Raw genomic sequence first — 22,541 nt, forward strand, 5'->3', positions numbered from 1 at the left:
CGGAAGATCTTTAACGATTCTGACAGCTAGTCGAACATCGTAGATACAATATGATTAATTAGACTGATTAAAGGGGGGAGCTTTATTTTAAGTTCTATCAAAAGGCAAAGTTAAACAAGTCAATCTCTTTAAAAAGCAGTTCTTACAAGATTTTGTTACTAAATCATTCATGGTCAGAGTTATAAGGATACAGATCAGATGTTGATACTGTTAACCCGAACTAGTCAGAGTTTACAATGTTGTCATGCAACTTTTTTCGTTCATTAAGATTTTTGGTTATTTGAGAGTAAGGGTTTTGGTAATTAAGTAAATTTAGAAATATCCGGGAACAATCTTGAAATTCTATGGAATACGAAATCCTAACCAACTTTTCATAATTCTAAAGAGTCGTTGAAATCGAAAAAGGTTATATAAAAATATATACCTTGAAAACTCAGCTATTACTTAGAATTATGAATATAATAAGCTCGGAATTAATTTTTCAGAACCGCTTATTATTTTTTTGTATAATTAATACAACAACGAGAAATATAATTTTGTAATTTTCATTAAATTTTATTATTTTCTTCAATGCAATTTTTTTAAAAAAATTATATAAAAAATGCAAAATATTTTTTTTTAAAATTACGGATGCGGGAAAGGTTATATAAATTTTTATGATGCTATTCTGTTATGAAACCCAACCCTCTTGCGAATCTAATAAATACCCCCCCCCTCTATAGAAGGCGACACTACTCTAGCTTTGGAAGAATGTATCTGTAAACTAGTTCTGCAACACAATTAATGTCACCTAAATATAAACGTGAGCTATATTTTTAACGATTTCTTTCTGTTTTGAAGTTGCTGCCATATCAAAATGATTAAATAAAAATGGGCAATATAATAATTTAGATATAAATAAAACATTTTTCTAAAAAAGGGATATTTTAATCAAAAAATTAATTTTTTTTCATTGATTTAAAATATAATAAATGTGCATGAAGCTAAATTACATATCAATTATTATTTTGTAATATATATATTTGAGATATAATTATAATCATCAATGAATGTTAATTTTTATATTTATGTATATAATATTAAAAGCATGAAAAAACATGCGTGATTTTATATAAATTTTTGAATAACTATTTAAAATTAAATAATAAAGGGCTCGGATACAATTAATAAATGAATATCATCTTACAAAATAAACATCGAGTTAAATTATAATCTCAAGAACGAAGAAAAAATTACATAAATTTTAATCTCTGTTTTTTTAAATATTTTTTTTCTCACTTAAGTGACATCATTTAGTTAAATTTTAGGTAAATTCCAAACATGACTTTTTTTTCATTTCGAGAGACCATTAAAGAAAACATCAGTTCTAAATTATAATTTTTATAACCTTAAACAAATTTAATGCTATAAAAATATATGACGCTAATTTTGGTTACGTCTTAGTAAGATTTTTTTTTTAAATATAGTTATATTTGGGAGGCTTGATCTTTTAAGGTTTTTTTTCACCTTTTTTAAAAAAAAACATCTTATTTGAAACAAGTCTTATTGAGTTAAAAATGTGCGCTTATTATATGCTATTAATTTAATAAGAACATTGATTCTATCGAAATGTAATATATTATCTATTTCTTTCTCAAGTAAGAATGTTCTTTTCTTCATCTGTTCGTTTGTTGAATTATTATTAATGAAAAGACCATAGACATCAGCTTTAAAATAAAAATTATTAATATAATTTTTTTATAAATTTTAAAGACCTGCAAAGGTCGAAATTTTAACCCCGCCCCTAATTTAAAAGTTTTCATTTATCACACCCGGCCCGATTTTAAATAATATTCGCCATATTGATGAGAAAAGTCGAAAATATGAGCAGTAAACTGTTTAAACGATCTATTATATGATTTTTCAACCATTTAATTTTAATTAATAAATTTCAATTATTTTTTTTTAAATTGGCCCGATTTGGGTTTTTGGAAAAATAATATTGAGGCCCGGTCCGGCGTTTGTATTTTTTAATTGATACCATTTTACTACCCGTTCTGGTAACTGCAGGTCTCTGAAAAATGTACACTTTAAAAATGTTAAATTTATTTACCGTTTATAAAAATCGATTTGATTACTAATAAATATATCTGAAGTTAATTTTTTAAATATTGAATTTTTATATATAATAATTTGTTACTATAAGAATACTAACGCCGATCGCGACTCCTGAAAAGATTAATGTCTTGGATTGGAAAAGTAGCATTACCTTTGGATAACAACCCTATCATAAATAAAAGTATTTTATGAAATTAAAAATTGTTCTAATTTATATAATAAGGAATACATCAGAACATAATATACTAAGATTTTATAATAACGTAAGAAGTAACATAGATCATATTTCAGGCAATTATTAATAATAAAATGGATGTCTAAGACTCATACATAAGTAAAATAGTTGGATTTCTAATTATTTTTGCCATTGTTAGTGGCCATTTAGCATGAGATTCTTGTTTTTTTTATAACGTCTCATTGAACAATATTATTATTAGTGATCTGCATCGGGCCTAATTTTTCGCCCGGCCCGGCCCGAACCCGAAATTTTTTTAAAAAGTTTTGCCGGCCCGAACCCAAAATTTATTTTAAAAAAATTTACCGGCCCGGCCAGGCTTGAATTTATTTATATATAGAAATTAATTTTTATAATTACTTAAAATAAAAGACATATGTTATATAGCGTTTAGTTTCAATAAATTAAATCAAAAATTTTTATTTACATAAAAAATTCAATATAAAATTAATAAATTTAGATATATTTAATAAAATTTCCAAAGTCCGACCCGACCCGGCCCGAAATTTTTTTAAAAATATAAGGCCCGGCCCGAACCCGATTATTTTAAATAGAATTCGGCCCTAGTCCGGCCCGAAACCCGTTCGGACCGGGTACGGGCCGGGCCTAACTTTGCAGATCTCTAATTATTATATCTATAAAATTTTCTTTTAATTTTAATTACCTTAATATCTATTATCAAATATTGGATCCATTTTTGCTTTATATTTTTACATCATTCACTAATTATACACTTTTTTCTTAATTACGACATATATCTCAATCAAAATTTCTGCCTTCAATTTCCTTCCCCCAAAAACGTTATGATCAAAAAGACTTACAAATTCGATTGTCCTTATTTAATCTAAAATTATTTAGTTAAATTAGTGATCTGCATCGGGCCTAATTTTTCAAGCCCGGCCCGGCCCAAATTTTTTTTATGGAGTTTTGCCCGGCCCGATTATAAAAAATAAACGATATATGTTATATGGCGTCTACTTTCTATAAATAAAATCACTTATTTTAATTTTACATAAAAAATTCAACATAAAATTGATAAATTTATATATATTTTAAAAAAAATTTAAGACCCGACACGCCCGGCCCAAATTTTCTTAAAAAATATTAGGCCCGGCCCGAAGCCCTTTCAAGCCGGGTACGGGTCGGGCCTACTTTTGCAGATCTCTAAGTTAAATACTAAAATAAATTTTTAAAAAGTAAAAGTTACATCTGTATAAAAATAATCCATCCCGATAGCTTCAAGATTTTGACAAAGCGTCTTTTGTTCAATACCAGCGTTTGCGTTGCAGCATGATAATGGAATTCGGTTGATCTTCTCCGCTTGACTTTTGCTTCTGTACCACATAGAATTCTGCCAGATACCATAACCAGATGGAATTGTCTTGCCATCTATTCCACAGCATTTTAACTGATTTTGCAGTAGATTAAAAATTATAAATACTATTTGAAAATTAATATTCATCTAACCGTAAAATAAAAATTAGCAACTAGCGTAGTAGAGGGCCCCCAGAAAACTTTTCAAAAATACAAGCTTTAAAGCAAATAAAGCAAAAATTATTAAAAATATAATGATTCCAAAGAATTTAAATTTTGAACATTCTTTGCATATAGTCTAGTGATGCTTTTGACTAAATATATTTTACAGAGTTAGTAAAATATCGATATACTCTATCTAAATATATATTGACATATCTGTAATATATCGCTATTAATTTCTATGCATATATATAGTGTTCAAATATATTCTTTAGTTCTACTAGTATCGAATAGCTCAAACACCTTCTATACTGGAAACATTTAGCCTTTTGAAATCAGAAGGTAAAGCCCCTATGAAAATACTTAAATACAAAGGAGGAGGGAAAAATTACTTCTATGCGACTATTCTTGTATAGATCTACTACCCCCGCCCCCTTTAACCAAGCTTTCAACATCATGGACAAAAAAATAATAAAATCTCTAAATATTAAGAAATTTGTAATTATAATATTTTCACATCAATCGCATCTACCATTCTTGGTATTCATTCTTCAAAAATCTAGGCTCCTAAATCTATAAACTCTTCGTAGAACCCGAGAAGGTTTTTCTTCCGTCAAAGACCCGCCATAGCAATACTAAACAACGATTACATTAGTTTTAATGCAAATCACCTACCAAAATATTCTTATTTATTTTTTTATTTTTTATATAGCTAGTTTTTTTAAAATGTAATTATTTATGGATTTTATAATAATTTTTTTTTTAAATATAATTTTTCTATATAATAATATTTTAGTTAATAATATATAGTAAAATTTTTTTAAAAATATCACTTAAATAATTAAATTTTTTATAATTAATTTTATATTTTATTTTTTGAATTTAAAATTGTATTTGCGATACTAATTTATTTAGAGAATATGTAGGATATTTATATTCTTATTAAAATACAAAACCATAAGGCTAAAAAAAATTTCTCAATGTTCATCACAGTGTTCTTCATCTTCATTAATTTTTTTTATAGATTTTTTACAAAACTGCCATTCATTTAGATGACAATCGATTCAAAAAAAGAAGACATCACGGTTATCTTATTCACATCTACCGATTTTAACGAATTAATAAATTTAAAATATTTCAATCAAAAGACAATCTAATATTATGTATTGAACAAGTAAAATACATATGTACATCAAAATAGACATATCAAAAAGCTAATTATTCAAATAACATTGTAAAATTAATTATATTTTGTCTCGAAATAATCAGTTTATCGAGCGGGGTGGGATACGAGAAATCATTTTGTAAGCTCGTTTTATCGAGGATAGAGAAAACCTAGAACCATGGAATAATGAGATAATGGTTGTTGTTGGATATTTTAAAGTGTGATATAAAATAGGTTATCGAAATCTATCCATTAATTAAAATTATGTCATCATGGAGAATCTAAGCTCTTATTTTAATTGCGATTCTTTATCTAATGTAAAAACCTTCGTTTGAATTGGCGGTTTAGGATGTAACACGATTTCTTAGATCTTTGAAGAAGGCTAGGGTGTGACCAAAAAAATTTAGCGTTATAGCTCTGATTAGTATGAATAAATGGTTGGAAGGAAACTCAGAAGAATATTTGGCAGATTTTTTCCGTTCTGACAACTTAGGTTGGAAGATGCGATTAGATCTATACAAGAAAAGCCCCAAGTTAAAAATTTACTACCATGGGATATTGCATGAGCCATCAAGACGTTTAGCATTGGTGTTGCAATCTAGTCGATTCAAACCACGTCTACATTACAGGATCTTCACTGGATGCAAGCCCCCTTTCTCTAAACTTATACCTATCCTCCTAAAAAAAAATCGCTACCTTGGTGGCGATATTCCCACATTATTAATTACACTTTTTAATTATAATGTCACTCCTTTCATATATTTTATTAGGAATAACCTAAATTATTAATGCCCTACTATCAACTATCAAAATATTATGATTATAAAAGAGTTATCTTTTAGAACATGAATTCAATTAAAAACTCCCTCATTTACAATGCATTATTATAGATATTGTTTGGCATGAATATGATTGCTAAGAATGTCTAAACCTTTTAAATGTACAGAAAGTTTTTTTTGGAAATTAATGTTTATATTAAATTGATTGATGTTTAGCAGTATCTCTGTATTATAATCGGTCTATAAAAAAATACATTTGCCCTATTTCATAAATTTAATAGATAATCCCTTAATAAATTTATCCTATCTCTAGCCGACCCCCTAAAAAGCCTGCCTCCTAGCCCCTCAAATAAATTAGAAGCAAACTATTCCTACACCCCCCCCCCCCGTTTATGTGGACGCTGGATTCAAGGGTGAAAGGAATACAAGCAGATTTTAAAGTACAGTGGTCATTGCATTTGATATCTTGCCTGTACATAATTTATAATGCACGGAGGGACGACCTTTTGAGTCAACAGGAGTACAGAATGCACAGCATAGTATGATATTTCAGTTAAGTCCCATGGCATGACAAAGTTTATCATTTGTAAAGGCAAGCAGTAACGAAGCTTCCATAGAAGCAAGAGAAACATTGCTTCCCTTGAAATTTTTCTACAAAATTTTTAAATAAACTTAATATAATCTTTATAATATGTATAAAAAAACTAATTTGACTTCGTAAAAAAATTAATATTTTTATAACGTTAAAAAAATATTATTTTTATTACGATAAAAAATTTACTATTATATTTACTCGTTAAAAAAAATACAAGAGGGAAACAAATTTAATATTGCTTTTTTTAAAATAAATAAAGAGAAAATCATGCGAATGCGAATGTATACGTTTAAAAAATAGCATTGGGGAAGCAAATAAAAAAATGCTTATATTTTTAATAAAAAAAAGAGAAATTTTTTTTTATATTATATTTTTTTCCTTACTTATTATAAATAAAATTTTCTTTTTTAAAAGCAATAATTAATGTTTTGTAATTATATTATTGAAAATTTATTAAGATTATCAGACTTGTATAAAAAGTAACTGTATTTATATCTATAAACTAATTCAGAGGTATCTGTATCTGTTTGGATACTTTTTAAGATAAATTTTGATATACTTTTTTTAACGCTTTTTTATCTAAAAAATAAAAATATTTAAGTGCAAATTTTAACTCATATGTATTAGCACATAATTTAAATATATATTATATAAATACTAAGACTAAAATATATATATATATATATAAATATAAATATTATTTTTTTCCTATTTATATCTATAGATATCAGTTCAAGATTGTGACGGATCTTTTTATCATGCAAAGGAATTTATAAATCCTTGTTTAGCCATGACGCCCATTAATTATAAACAATACCATTGTTGCACAAAACTATTTTAAGCAAATAAATTTATTTAGAATTTTGTAAAATAATTTTATAGATATCCCGCTAATTTTAATGAATAAATATAAGTTTAATGTAAAAAAAAATTATTTCTTAATTTTAAATCTATTTTTGATTTCGATTGAAAATTAAAAAATTTAAAATCTACCAATAGCAATTCAGTACTTGATCATTTTACTCAAAAACAAAGACGAATTCTACATATTTTTATATTTTGATTTTTATATGGTTTGACTAATAAATAAAAATAAATAAAATTTTCGATTGCTTCCCTAGTAGTAAACTTGACACTTCGTCACTGAAGTCAAGATTAATTGAAAAGAAAGGAAGTTGGAAAGTGAAATAATTGTTCCACGAGGTGGCTTTTCAATTTAAAAAATGTGACGGAGTTGCCAATCATCGGTAAATCCCAGTCTCTTGTGATGAAGTTGAAGGAGGGTCGACTAGGAAGAGAATTTTCAACGATGACCCGATAGAGTAAAGTATCCATGTGTATTAACTTGCTGATGTCACATTATAAGCGCGAAGACATAAAGGCGCTGACAAGGATTGGTAAAGGTGAGGGTATACCAATTCCATCTGCTTTGGTGGGCATGGAAGATTGAAGCTAAAATAATTTCCCAAATTAAAGATTGATAACGCGTTCTGTCAATCATGCTAGTGGGTAGCTAAAATGGCAGGATAATGAAAAATATGTGTCGATCATATGGCATGATTTTTTGCAATTCTTTAATAGAAAAAAAGACTTAGTGAGCCTGGAAGTGCATTAGGATCTCGTGCATTGTGTAAAATCCTTTAAAATGTTTGCGAAAAATCTGGGGAAGGGTTCTTAATTGCCCAAGGGTAATTCTAGATATGTTTTCTCTCAACGCGGCTAAACCTAAAATTATTTCGAACATTATTGTTTAGAGGACAGTTCACACTTAAGAGAATTTATTTTAGACTCATGCTTTTATAGAATTTTATTATATCTACTGCCTAGTTGACTTAGTTGAGCGATCCGCCTATTATTCCATCATTTATATACCATGAGTTTAAATTGAGCCTGCATTGGTGATGATGCCTTGAATCATTTTGTCTAAAGGAATGATGGAATTAATTTATCTCAAGTATTAGGCGTGATGGCCTGGAGCAGCAGTCCTGCATGGACTAGGAAAATTCTGGATAATAAGAATGGGACTTCAGGAATCCACCGTCTTAGACCATTGAATGCATTAGTGAAGTCTATTTTGACAAGGATGTCATCCGTAGTATTAGTACCTAAGTGAATCCAGGCCTTGTGATGGGAAGTTTCGCATCCGACTTCGTTAATTCCTAATTTGTTGGGGTTTATAGTCATAATATAGTAATGACTCATTACTAATTTTGCAAGTAGGTGGCGCTAAGGTTTATGAAGATCTATAATATTAAATATCATTTCAAACTAATAAGTCCCCCCTAAACACTACTTAACCCCCCCCCCCCCCTCTCTCAATATATTATTATAAGGTAGAATTAGAAAGAAAAATTAGTAAAATATGATGACTTTTTTAAAAATAACGAGTATAATTCAAAATTTATATAAAAAAGCTTTTTTAAAATTAAAAATATGATAACCAAAAAGTATATTTATAAATAGCTAAAGGCGTACAATAAGTGGACCTAAAGATTTCCAATATAATTTATGTGGAAAACCCCACCTAAGAGACCCCTCCCCTATCAAAATCCTAGCTATGCCTATGGTTGAGTTATAGCAGGGGTAGTCATATCCTGAAGGAATGTAGAATTGATTCCGTCAATTCTAAGTTAAGAATCACGCCTGAATTATTTTCTTAATATCTGCTGTGGTCAAGTTGGTAGTAGAGATCTGAGGTTCAGAATAAACGGGATTATTGGTATTGATGTTATTCGATTGTGATTTCTTAATTAGGGCTTACAAGGTGTCAGATTATCATTGGATATGGCAAGGCTTATGGCAGATATAATTTTTAAGTTGTATATGAATTCTTCTTATATCTGTTGAGTAAATGCCAGTGACTGACGCATAAGATGTTAGCAAAAATATGAGACTTGCAATTAGATCTTGCTATTTAAGGACGTGCACAGTTGGATATGCGAGGCTTGTGAGCAGTGAGATATTACTCTATAGCATGAAATAGGAATAAGGGTGGTTGTAGGTGAAGGCTGTAAAGTAATGACCAGGTCGTAGGAGGTTGAATGAAATCGTTATGGCTGAGATTGATAAGGCTTTCTGGATATCGATTTAGATATCAGTAATTATTCATTTTTGCTAAATTTTTCTCGCATTCGAAGTTTCCTATATTAGGATGCAAGCACTCCCAACTTTCGGCATCAAAACATTATCAATTTTATTGCAATATATAGCCATCCCCTATCATTTTGACTCGGGGTTCTTTCATTCTATTGTTATTGTAATCAATATAAATCTTTCAACATTTTCTACGATTTCTATAATTCCAAAACAGAGTGATTTTTTAAACTATCATTAGCCGTCGGAAATTCTCATAATTCATCCACACAGCGCATGGCAAGATTTTGGAAGCACTCCTAACTTTTATCATCAAATCTTTTTTCTATTCTATTTCATTACAATACATTATGGTCGTCTATTATCATTTTTACTTGGATCTCTTTTATTTTGTTATAAACAATTATAAATCTTCATATATTTTCTACGATTTTTTATAATTATTAGCCACTGGGAAACAATCTCACTCCTCTATCACACTGAAGCGCTAGGTAGGATTATGGAGGAATGATTAACTTATTATGAAACTTTTGTGCGAAATTTTATTTTTAGAGAAATAAATAATTTGGAATAAATCTAAAGCCAAAAATAATAAAATGTTTGAATGTTTAAATGGATTAATAAGTATGTACATACCTCTTGTTGTAAAGAATCCCAAACTGTTGTCCAGAATTGATTAACCCCATAGTTATTCTGGGCAACATCAATCATTTTATTTCTTGTAGCATCTTGAAACTAATTTTGTATTAAAAAATGATTTTTGATATTATTTATATAAAGGTGAATCTAAAATTTCAAAAATGATTCAACTAAATTATTAGAATTACAATCTCTGAATAATATTTGGTTAAAATATCCCTTTTATTATCAGTTCCTTTAAATCGATTGTTTTAAAACTCTTTTATTTTAAATAAATTCAAAGGTTTCAAATATTTTAAAATATTATTCTAGCATTACAATTTTTTTTTTTTTAAATATGATTACCTTGGAGTTAAAAGCGTATCCAACTATAGCACCAATCAGCATGACAAGAAATAGTACGAAAAGAATAATCGTATACTAAATATATTCATTAAAAAGATCACAATTGAATATATAATAATTATCTTATTAACTCTTCTTTCTATCTAAATTCCACTTGAAAAACTCATTATACTTCTTTTAAATCGTCTCTCTCAACTTTATAATTGTTTAACGTTCGCAAATAATTGTGAATAATTTAGAATTATAAAATAAAGTTTCAATAAAATCGAAGGATTTTTAAGGATAAGGATAAAATATTGGATCTTGATTCATTACATTGAATTATTTTGCAATGCACACGATATAAAATAATGATGAAACTTTTCTTTAAAATTTAGCATAATTTAATGTCCTTTTTAAGTTAAACTCTATTAGAGGATTTTAAAAAACAAATGGAATAAGTAAGATTTATGAAATCAAGAAGAATGAGGGGGGTAGGGAAGGTATCATTCTTATAAGGTTGCAATTAACATTTACTAAAAAAAAAAAATTAACTTACTATGATTAGCATACTTCTTAACTCTTTGTAAGTTCCAAAACATCCTAGGTAAGAAATAATGATTATTAGCAAACTGGCAGCTATTAATATGTAAGCAGAACTGGAATACAGATTGGAACCTAGGATCGCCTTCATATTCATATTCGTGGTTATGGCTATGATCGCCAGTGTCAAAATTGTTAATCCTCCAGCCTTATATCAATATATTTTTAAGATTCATAAATCATACAATAATTCTCATTTTAAAAAAAAGGTTTAATAAAATTTACATTTTTACAATTTAATAACGCTAATAACCAAAATTTTATATATTTAAATAAAAATTAAAATGTAAATGCAAATTTATTTGGGGATTCTAAAAATATAAATCATTTTTGAAAAATTATACAATTCTCATATATTTGCTCAAAATATTTTAGGCTATATTTTTAATGTATAAAATATTATATTTATACATAATATTTGTCATATGATAAGGAATTTATGAAGATTGAATCTCTCCATTTTATATCATATACTGAAGACTATTATTGTTGTTAAATAATATAATTCCAATAATATTATTTTTGATTGGTATTTTATAGTTTACTGTTTAAGGCTATATTTTTAGATTGTGATAGGTAAATTGAACATTAGTTTATGTTCATTATGTTCAATTTATTTTGAAAGAAATTTATATAAATTTCGGACAATTTGGCCAAATTTTTTTTGAGTAATTAATTTACATGAAAAATATATAAAAAATTAATATAAATTTTTTTTTATCCCAGCCAGTCAAATATCCAATATGAAGGATGATGTGAAATAACACACATTTTTATCAGTTTTGAAAATTTAAACTACATTATCAAAAATTTGGGTCGAATTACTTAGATGATATAAAAGAATGCATAAATAACAAACTTCAATTTCTATAGCAATGTTATACTCGATTTTTAATACTCAGTTATGAAAAGAGATTGCTTTAAATAAATTTCTCTTCTATTTACATATTATAATTTTTAAGTAAAAAAAAGCCTTTGATTAGCAAATTAAGGGGGGGGGGAAATTTGGTCTATTCAAAGAAAATACCATTTTTTAATACAAATGATTTGATTTTATATATAGGAAAAAATATATTTGGAAATAATATTGTTGGAGGAGGAGAGGGATATTGAAATAAACGAACAAGATCCATGAGAATTCTAGTCAAAACTAGATTTTGTCCACAATTTAATAAAGTGGAACTATATGAATAATCATGCCACATCACATAATAAATAAATTATGAAAATTGACATCAAACTTACGAAGAGAACGAAATTGACAACGAAGAGCAAGTATTTCACTATGATCCCACAAGTGTTTAAAGCCATTTTGGTTTTTCGAAAATATAAATAGAACTTTTATTTGTAGAAATGAAATATTGCTCCTATTCCTTCATTTTCATTTTATAAAAAAATTGTAAATTATTTCAATAAATTTTTTAAAACGTTTTAAACTAAAATTGCTAAAAAAAATCGATTTTTTTATAAATATATAATATTTTAAAAAATCAATTATTTTTTTTACCGATATAAATAATGAAATGGAAACGACAATTATATTACTTGTTTTTTGATATGAAATGCTAATGATATTACACTGTTCTATAATTATTTTTTATGTTAATTTATTATAAGAATATATTATAAATCATTTTTTTTATACATTATTCTTAGGAAATTATTTTAAAATTACAAAATTTATGACATAATCTATATCTACTAGAGGTCTGCAATGGGTGGGCTTTTTGCCTAAAAACCTACCTACTCGTAAATTTTTTTTAAATCTGCCTGCTCGCCCATTTATAATTTTTTCTAAAAATTTTATTTATAAATTTTGTTTAACCCACACGCCCGCCTAATGCTTAAAAATTATTATGGCTGGTTTGGCTCTTTATTTATTTATTTATTTTAATATATTTTTAATTAAACATATATAATATGCAATATTATGAAATAAAACTATTATTTCTAATAAATTGAAGTCTGTTTTGCTCATTTCACCTGAAAAACATTAAAAATTTACCAGTCCATGCTCGCCCATTACTTTACAATTTAATTTAACCCTCCCAATGTTAAAACTATTATAAAAAACTCACCACGCCTGCCAGAAATATGGACGTGGGCAGGTGGGCTAAAAATCCGCCCAATGCAGACCTCTAATATCCACATCATAATTATATCAGAGAGGCCCGGATTTGAAAAAAAAATTATTTTTAATCCTGACCTAAGATTTTTTTCTAATTTTTTTTTACCCGACCGGAATTTTTATTTTCGATAATGATATGGCCAGGCCCCTGAATTTATAAAATTTCGTTATTTCGAATAATTTTAGCTATATTTGCAAATTGTTTCAAAGAGTTTGAAAATAATGATTTTCTAACTGATTAATTTATAGAATTTAAATTTATTTTAGATCAGCACAGCAAAGATTTTTAATTTTTTCAAATTTTTAAGCTGGCTTGGATTTTTGAAATTATACATTTTTTTACCAGTTCCTGGTCAGATTCTGAACCGGGTTTGCAGGTTTCTGATTTATATTCATGTTTTAGTCTTTTATATTTTTAACCTTTATTATTTAAATATCATATCAAAGATAGAATAACTATTTCCCTTCAATTAAAATGGTGTTCTTGCGTCATAACTCTCTCCCAGATGTAGAAATCCTTGACGTTTGTTAGATAAATTTTGTTATGTTACTAATTATGTTTTTCATTGTAGAAAATAATTTCTTTTTTCCCATTGATAAATATTATGTTTAAAAAGGGTAAAATTTTTAATTTAATAAATTTACTTTTTTTTAACACTTTTTTTACAATTTTATAATTACAATATATATTTATGTTTTTAATTTTACACTAGAATCCAAATTTAGGATCTCAAATTTGTTTAAGCATTAAAAATAATGATAAAAATAACTAGTATATAATGCCAAAAAAGTTTGTTGTAGGGTATCCAGGGACCTTTAGGGCGGGGTTCGGACTAAAGAGTGTTTATGAGAATATATTAAAATGTACTCTACCTCCAACATCCTAGATTTACGAATCAATGGCGTTATTAAGATTTAAGGAGGGGGAATGTGGGCCCGCGTCATTGATATGGAAGAATATGAGGTTTATGATGTGAATCTGAAGTTAATTAAATCAGGTGCACCCGAAGATTCCTTGAAAAAGTGGGTCTCCGTCGTTAGTAAATGCTTTTCAATTTTTGGGGTCCTCGTTATGTTTGCAAATGATATTATTTACATACATGGAGAATATTGTGTTCTTAAGATAAAAAAATTTTGCTATAAAAACTGCCCTCTAAATAGTTGTCTAACATAAGCAGTTTATCCTGGATTTGCTAAGAGGGATTGGCCAGCTCTTTGCCAGAGGTTTGACCGTGTTATACGGATCTTATGCATAGTAAGATTTTCACGAAGTTAGTCTAAGTTTTACGAAAATTTGAATTATAGTAATTATTTTAAAAAGTTATTAACTTGCTTTTTAAATATCGTTAAATGCTTATTTTTACTTTTTAGGAGAAAGGAAGGGGGGGGGGAAGTGGGGGTAAAAAAATGTAGGGACTTGGTGAAGAAAAATATGACCATCTTGACTAGTTGCAAAGATGACATTGGAAGAAAGAAAAATAAATGATAAAAGAATTTCATAAAGATTAAAAAGGTAATAACATTGGCAGCAAACATTTTAAAAAAATCCAATTTCTTAAAAGTAAAATAATAAAAGAACAACCACACCAATATTTGTTCATAAACATCGATATAATCATATCTCCTAACTCCTATTTTATTTTCATAATATTATTTTACAATACAAGTTTCTAACACACTTTACTTACTAAATAATAAATTTTGAAAAAAATAAAAATAATTACATTTATAGTAGCTTTTTATTAAAACTAAAACGTGAAAGCTCTAAAAAATCAATAAATGGAAATGGCATAAAGGGGAAAGTTAACTTAGACAGCAATGTATTTTATAAAAATTAAAATTTTTTTTTTATCGGTTTATTTTTTTCCATTGATTGGATAAGATTAAAATAAAATACAAATCATTATCATATTACTAATTTATGTTTATATCCCTTACTTGTCAACGATTTTGACTTATAATAAAGAAAAAATTGATTTTTTTGTTACTTTTATACCTTTAAAATTTGAAATTTTCGTCACTTTTTTCTAACATAAAATTTAGTAGAATGAATTTTAATTTAAAAAGAATGTTTGCTCAAATAGTATTATAACAAATAATTTTCCTAGGCTTCAGAAGTTTTCACTTCTTTAAACCTATAAGGTAAATTAATTGCATGTTCGAATTTTGTATTGATTTGTTTGCCTTTTTAGATTTTATACAATGCAGAAAAATTCATCAATATGCATTATCAAAGCCCTCTGAGACCTCTCAAGCCAGTGACACAGAGTCCCCTTGTTAAATAAAAGATAATTCAAGATAAAATGGATATTGACTATGCGAGTAAGAGGTACATACCGTAAGGTATTCTCTAACAATGACTCAAAATAAGAAAAATATATAATCATCTATAATATAATTTTAAATAGAAAATGGAAAAAAGACAATGATTTCAAAAGAACTGATTCCATTAAAATATTTACCTGATATAGATTCAAAATCCCAATAAAATTGTTTCGTATTTTCATTGCAAATACATCCATTCACTTTGAATAAATCAAACAAAGTTATATGCCAGTTAAAAAATCAAATCATTCCTTTCCTTTGAATTCAAGATTGGGGTTTAGATATTTTTCTAAGTTTCATTTTACATGCTTTAGCAGTAGTAACGCTTGGAAAATACTTTTTTAAAACGTCGTGCATTTTTTTAAATTGGAAATGAATTAACCCATACCGACCTGGTCTATCAAACGGGCCGGGGGCCTGATAATATATTTCGGGTGATCTCTCCCCACTCCCACCCCTCCCGCTAGCTACGCGCTTTAGCCCATTTATATTTTTTCAAAAAATTTGCTACGGAGGAGAAGGAATTTTTGTTTTCTAAATATACCTAATATATTATATTATTAATAGATAAATGTTTCGGATATTGCAACAACATAATATTTATTAAGTCATAAGTCTGACCAATATTTTACTAATTATGTTTTACCTCCTGCCCGGGCTAACCGGGAGGTTATGCAGGATTATAATATAGTTATTAGAGGTCTGCATTGAGCAGGTTTTTGGACCATAAGCCCGCTTATGCAATGCTTTAATAAAATTTAACCCGCCCGCCCATCCCGCCCATATTTTTAAAAAAATATACCCGCCCGCTCATTAGTTTAAAATTCTTTACCTGTCCGTCTCCCTGCCCATTAGTATAAAATTTTTTACCCGCCCACCCATTATTTATAAAAAATTTTTAACCCAAGCCCGCTATTATAAAATTTAATTATGGCCATTCTTTCAATTTTTTAAGCATCTAATAAAAAATAATTAGCATTACACCTCTATAAAAAGTTTTATAATTTAGGAAATTACTATATTAAGCATAAAAAATATTTAATTTAAATTGGATGATTTATTTGATCAAATAAAATAATGAAAAAAATATAAATATAAAATTGATATTATATGTAATTATAATGCAAAAATAATAATGAATCAACATTTTCTGAATTCAATACGTTCTTCTTTGTTCTAAAAACCTTTCAGCAATCTTCGTTCAGAAGAAGCAGTAATTGCAGGAATTTCCAATATTTTTCTTGCTAATCTTGATAGCTTTGGCATATCTCCTTCTTGTCGTTCCCACCAAAGTAGTTTTAAATATACAAAAAAGTTTATTTTAAGAAAAAAAAACTTTTTATGATACCAAAAAAGGGCATTTTATTTTTTAATATCCAAAAAAGTTCATAAGAACAATTTTTTATTTATATTTACTTGAATGATTTCAAATTTTTTTAACCCGCCCGCCCATTGTTTAAATTTTTTAACCCGCCCATAGTCTAAACAATTTTTTAACCCGCCTGCCCGTTTTTAAAAAAATTTTGCCCCCGCCCAATGCAGACCTAATAGTTATATTAATTTAATTTGATAATTTCTAAGAAAAATTATAAGTCATGTCCCTAAGACGGTATATTATTTTAAATGATGTTAATTTTTGGTATCATTTTTCACGAATTAAAAAAATATATAAAAATTAACAGAAAAATCGTCTAAAATCATGCTCGTTTCTAATCTATTTTGGTGCCCCCCCCCTCCAAAAAATTTTAAAAAATTCTTTTGGTTCCTGGAAAATATTTTTTATATTTTTGGTATAAATTTTTTAAAAATAAGAATGTAATAGGAGAGAAATAACTGTTGTTCAAACTACTATCGGTTTAAAAAATCATTCATGTCTGCTAAAATACCTAATAGCCCCATCGCACATCATATTGTAATTAAATGAGGAAAAAGAATATGTAAATTAAATTAATTTGGTGAAAAAAAATGAAAATGATCAAAGTGCCAAGATTCATAATAAAAAATTAAATGGATAGGTTAGATTTTTTAGTTATTCTTATTGCAAATATTTTATAACTGATTTAAATCAAGTATCACCACATCCAGTTGAAAGCTCGATTCGGGTCGATTTTAAAAAACGGCCTGATCAAAATTATAAACAAAATAATATTATGTAGTCTAGAGATTTTGCTCATAGATGGCAGAAAGGTTTGGACATCTATTTGATGAGGCTTACATAATATTATTTTGGAGAAATTAATCGGGCCATTATTACGACCCAAATCGGGCTTTTTAACAACAATACCAACATAACTCAAATCAAAAAGATTATTACTGATAATGGAAGAAGATCTTCTTTAAAGTTGTATAAATATAAATAGGTGGAATAATTAAATGAAGATGATGCAGTTTTTTGCCTTCCTTGTTGGATCTATCTTAAACAATGGTGAATCAATCTATACCAATGCGGGTTTTACCAACTGGAAGAAATCCGTTTAGATCATATCGAATTAAGACTCAACTTTTTCCCCATTAAAGATTATTAAATCAGATAAACGTTCGAGTAGTGATAAAAGAAAGGGTAACTTGGCTTTATTAGAACATGAAAAAAACATAACCTAAACTATTAATTTTGGAAATGTTTTCTAGGTATTTAAAAATACAAAGGGCGGAGTGGCCATAAGACCAAGTGGGCATTTTTTTCCACGAGGCTGCAAGAATATGTCAATTTTTGAAACCGATCTAAAAAAAAATATAACATATTCATATATTTTATATATTAAAAGTTACCATATTTCCTTTTTTAGCATTTAAAATATAATATTTTTGAGGATTATCATTTAGATGTTGCTAATTTGTTAGGTCTTTTTCAAAAAATGCGGGTCCGCTTAAATGAAAGTCAAGTTTTGATTGATTTATGTTTTTATACACTAGCTGATAGCCCGTCAAGGATGATGGCGAATCAGAATTTTTTTCTTATGGATAAATAATGAATTCTTTTATTTGACGATGGATGAATAAGAATAGTCAAATGAGAGGAATCGACTATCCATATTCATTCTTATAAGATTTCTATAAATTTTAGAGAAAAGGCCAAATATATTATATTAAATATGAAATAAAAAAAAATATGATTTATGAGTTATGTTATAAATTCTTTTAATAAATTTTTGACATCCAGACCTAATGGTTTTTGCCCTCCATTCATCTCAAAGAATTATTTAAATGCTTTTAAAACCCTAAAATAATTGATTTTCAATTTCTTGAAGCCAATTTTAAAATACTCATTCTTAATAAGTTCAAATCCAAAATCTGTTTCCATGATAACAATTTACAAAACCCTCATCTAGCAAAATTAAATTTTTTATTGAGTAATAATAAAAATTAAAAAATAGGAAATTAATATTATTTTAAAAAAGTATATACATTTTTCAAATATTTATTCATAATATACTTCATTAACATATTATAAGAATATGAAAATTTTGGGATTAACTCTCATCAAAGTAAGTTTATTTCTGATTCACACTCATATAAGCTTATTTTTCCTTGTCATTCTTCTGGGACATCAGCTAGTAATCATATAAATGCAAATATTTATTAGATTGTTATGATGGATTCTTCCTTAAGGTTTTTTTTATTAATAATGGAAGCCAAAAAGCACTCCTTGGTAAATTGTTATCCACAGAGTTTTGAATACGTTTGCAACTTCTCATGATGTGGATCCATTCTTCAAGATGATCCTAATTATAAGAAAACATATTTTGATACAGGTACAGGGGTTAAACCATATTTTAATTTTTTTAAATATACCCAGGCTGGACTAAAAATTTTAAAAATACCCAGGTCTAGCTGTATCTTTTAAATAACCATTATTATCTATAAAAATTGAAAATAAATATAATATTATTTTTTTTTAATCCAGACCTGGCCATACCAATTTTTTTTTAAAAAAAACCATAGCAGGATGTGCAAATGATACCTACAAGTCTCTGATATATTTATTACCTTCAATATAAATATATAATGGGAACATGTGAATTTTCATTATATTAATTTCATGAAATCTGTAAAATTATATTTTGTGCTCAATAAAATAAATCCCTAAAAGAATTTTTATACACTCATTTGAAATTTAAAACCTACAAATTTATTCTTGCTAGATGAAGGTTTTGCCTAACTTAAACCCTCATATTCTGTGGATAGACTGAAAGATATTGGGTTGGGAATGGGAGGGAGAGTTAAAAAAATTTTTAAAACAATGGGTAGGTGAATTTGAAATATATTTCTGGCAAAATAAGCAACTAACGACTTCTATTTATTATTAGATGTTATTTTTTTATTTCATAATTTATAAGTTAAGTAAAAAACATTAAAATAATACATAAAGAGACAAATCAACCATTATAATAATTTTTAAACTTTGGACAGGCAAGTTAAACAAATTTTTTAAATAAATGAGCAAACAGGTACACCAAAACTTGCCCATTGCAGACCTCCAGTCAGGATGACATCGGAAACAGTAGATCATAATGGATTTTACCTCTGCCCAAAGAATCCATTTATAAATGATATGCGCCTGCCACTTTTATTTTCCCATGCATTTACCACCAGAGGTCTACAAAATGGAATTTAGTTAATGCCCATCCCAAGTTTTGCTTGGCTCAATTTCAATTTTTTTAAAGATTGTAACAAAGATATATAATTGTGTAAAATGCAAATATTTATTAGATTGTGGGAATATTTATAATGGAAGGCACAAAGCACTCCTTGTACAATGTTCTCCAGAGTTTTGATATTTTATTTAAAATAAAAGTTAAAAATTATACTTTTAAAAAATGAATATTTCACCTGTAAGAATTCTCTTAATGATAGATACTACCAAATCAAAATTAAGCAATTTTTTAAATACCAACCTAACTTGCTAAATACCGACCAAATTTATTAAAATGGAATAAGACCCTTATTATTTAACATATATTATAACGGAATCATGTGGTCGAATCCGGCCTCCTATATATCATCCCACCAAGGACGGAACCACCAAGTTAATATTAGAAAAAAAAATCTTTATTGTGATTCGAACTCAAAACCATCGGATTGGTAAACGGCGTTCTTGCAGATTAGGCAACAGACGCTTTTCAAAATTTGCGATTTTTTAAATATATATTATAAATAATGGTAGTACCTAAATGAAAGATAAACAAAATATGATAGGTACTACCTTAAGGCAATACCTATCATTAACCTAAGAATTCTAATATATATGTTATGGTAGCATAAATGAATGATGTTTGATATGGTATGATATTATCATTGGACCGAATAAGCTATAGTGATTCTTATTGGACACATTTTGACTTTGACACGGCTTATGTATATTATAGATTTTATTATTTAAATAGAATTGGCTTTAAAATAATAAATACAATGATTTCCATGTAACAATATGCATATATGAAATAATCTGGGTTGGGCAAATTTTCAGAAAATTGTATTCAGATACAGATACTTTATAAAATTTTGTATTTAAGATACAAGATACTAGATACTTTAGAAAAATTTCAATAAGATATAAGATACAAGATACTTGTATTTTTTTTTTAAAAGTATCTAAGATACAAGATACTTTTTTTAAAAACTTTAAATAGTCAAAATCAAAATGTATAAAGCTTTATTTTCTTATCTATAATATAAATTTATAAAAAAATATTCAAAATAAATTGTAGAAAATAACAAATTTATTATAAAAGATAATGCGATATTCCATTTAATAATTAAATAATTAGTAAATAATAATAAATCAGCATCATAAATCAGCATTATTTTTTAATATTATTAATTTTTCAAATGATTTATCGTCCAATCTTTGACGATTTGGTCTATTAACCATATTACCAAAGCTAAATAATCTTTCAACGGGGGCTGAGGAGGGTAATATTGTGTTATATTTAATAAATATCTTTTATATATTTATAACTATTTAACATATTTATACTCCGCCTGTCATCTTTATATAATTTAGGACCTCTATTTCAATATCATTTATTGAATTATTAGAATTGGATGTGGTACTTTTAAGGCAAAAGTAATCATCATCTTCATCAATTGAAGATTTTGTTGAAGTATTAATTTCAATATTATTTTTAAAAACAATTAAAACTTCATGTAATAACAAATCCTGAAGGTATTTTTTTCTTTTTCACCATCAATCCAACGATTTTTAAAATAGGGATGAGAAATAGTTGCCAAAAATGCACTTTTAAAATTGTTATCAAAATCATATATATTTTTAAATCTTTTATTTAAATAATTTTCTATGGCAATAGCTAATGGTTTGCAAAATTGTAGAATGGTTTGAATTAAATTTGTAATTTTTTTTAACGACATTCAAAATTGGAGCTGATTCTCCATAATAGCAGTTGATTTCACTCTGTATTTTGTCAATCGCTATAGCCAATGGGGCCATTATATTGCAATATTCTTCTAAATATTGAATCTCAATATCTCTTAATTTAGGAAATTCTAATTTTTGACATAATTTAGGAAGTTCACCTTTAAATTTTAATAAACTATGAAGACTATCATACAAACTATTCCATCTAGTGCAACAAGTTGTAACTAATTGTTTTCCTAAAACTGCTTTGATAAGTTCTGCAGTATTAGGCCTATTATTTGCATTTCATAGCTTAGTACATTTAGCTATTGCAGGATGAAGAATTTTAGAAATGTTAGAAGAATCCTTAATACCTTTCTCGACATCTGTTGTGGCAATTAGACTTATCGTATGGCACAAACAACGAATGTATTTTGGCAATGTTATTGAGGCTTCTTTAGACCCTTAAATAAACAAATAAATAATTTTATTTAATTAAATTTTTTACTAAATTTACAATATCATAATAAATTTTAAAGAAGTATTAAATAATACTTTCAATGATTTCGAATTCTATACATTCATCATCATTGATGTCAAAGTCATTCTCTACAGCTTTCATAGAATATCCAAACTCCTTGAAAGCTTTCTTAAAGTTAGAGCCATTATCTGTAACAGTTGCTATAACTTTTTCGTCAATACCAAAGTCACGATGAATTTCTTTAAT

The 22,541-nt window shown here is 27.1% G+C and overlaps 1 protein-coding gene across 1 annotated transcript; it reads right to left on the reverse strand.

Annotated features, from left to right (window-relative positions):
- Nucleotides 1-1,158: 1,158 nt before the first annotated feature.
- LOC135932070 (CD151 antigen-like) lies at nucleotides 1,159-12,428 on the reverse strand. Its single transcript, XM_065469414.1, has 7 exons — nucleotides 12,252-12,428; nucleotides 10,963-11,154; nucleotides 10,425-10,499; nucleotides 10,077-10,175; nucleotides 3,540-3,740; nucleotides 2,180-2,263; nucleotides 1,159-1,706 (listed from the first exon to the last, which is right to left on the reverse strand). Exons 1-7 carry the CDS (start codon nucleotides 12,315-12,317, stop codon nucleotides 1,656-1,658), a joined length of 768 nt encoding a protein of 255 aa, XP_065325486.1. The 5' UTR covers nucleotides 12,318-12,428; the 3' UTR covers nucleotides 1,159-1,655.
- Between the last annotated feature and the right edge of the window lie 10,113 nt (nucleotides 12,429-22,541).

Source organism: Gordionus sp. m RMFG-2023, chromosome 1 (genome assembly GCF_954871325.1).
Source record: "Gordionus sp. m RMFG-2023 chromosome 1, tfGorSpeb1-WG-v2, whole genome shotgun sequence".
Classification (NCBI taxonomy): Eukaryota; Metazoa; Nematomorpha; class Gordioida; order Chordodea; family Parachordodidae; genus Gordionus; species Gordionus sp. m RMFG-2023.

Bases quoted from the DNA above. Each gene is read 5' to 3' on its own strand.
- LOC135932070 (XM_065469414.1), bottom strand. From the start codon at position 12,317: ATGGCTTTAAACACTTGTGGGATCATAGTGAAATACTTGCTCTTCGTT. The intron at 10,176-10,424 runs GTAATCATATTT...ATACAAAATTAG, and splicing joins GATACGCTTTTAACTCCAAG to TTTCAAGATGCTACAAGAAA. The intron at 2,264-3,539 runs GTAACTTTTACT...TATTTATGATAG, and splicing joins TGGATTATTTTTATACAGAT to GGTTGTTATCCAAAGGTAAT.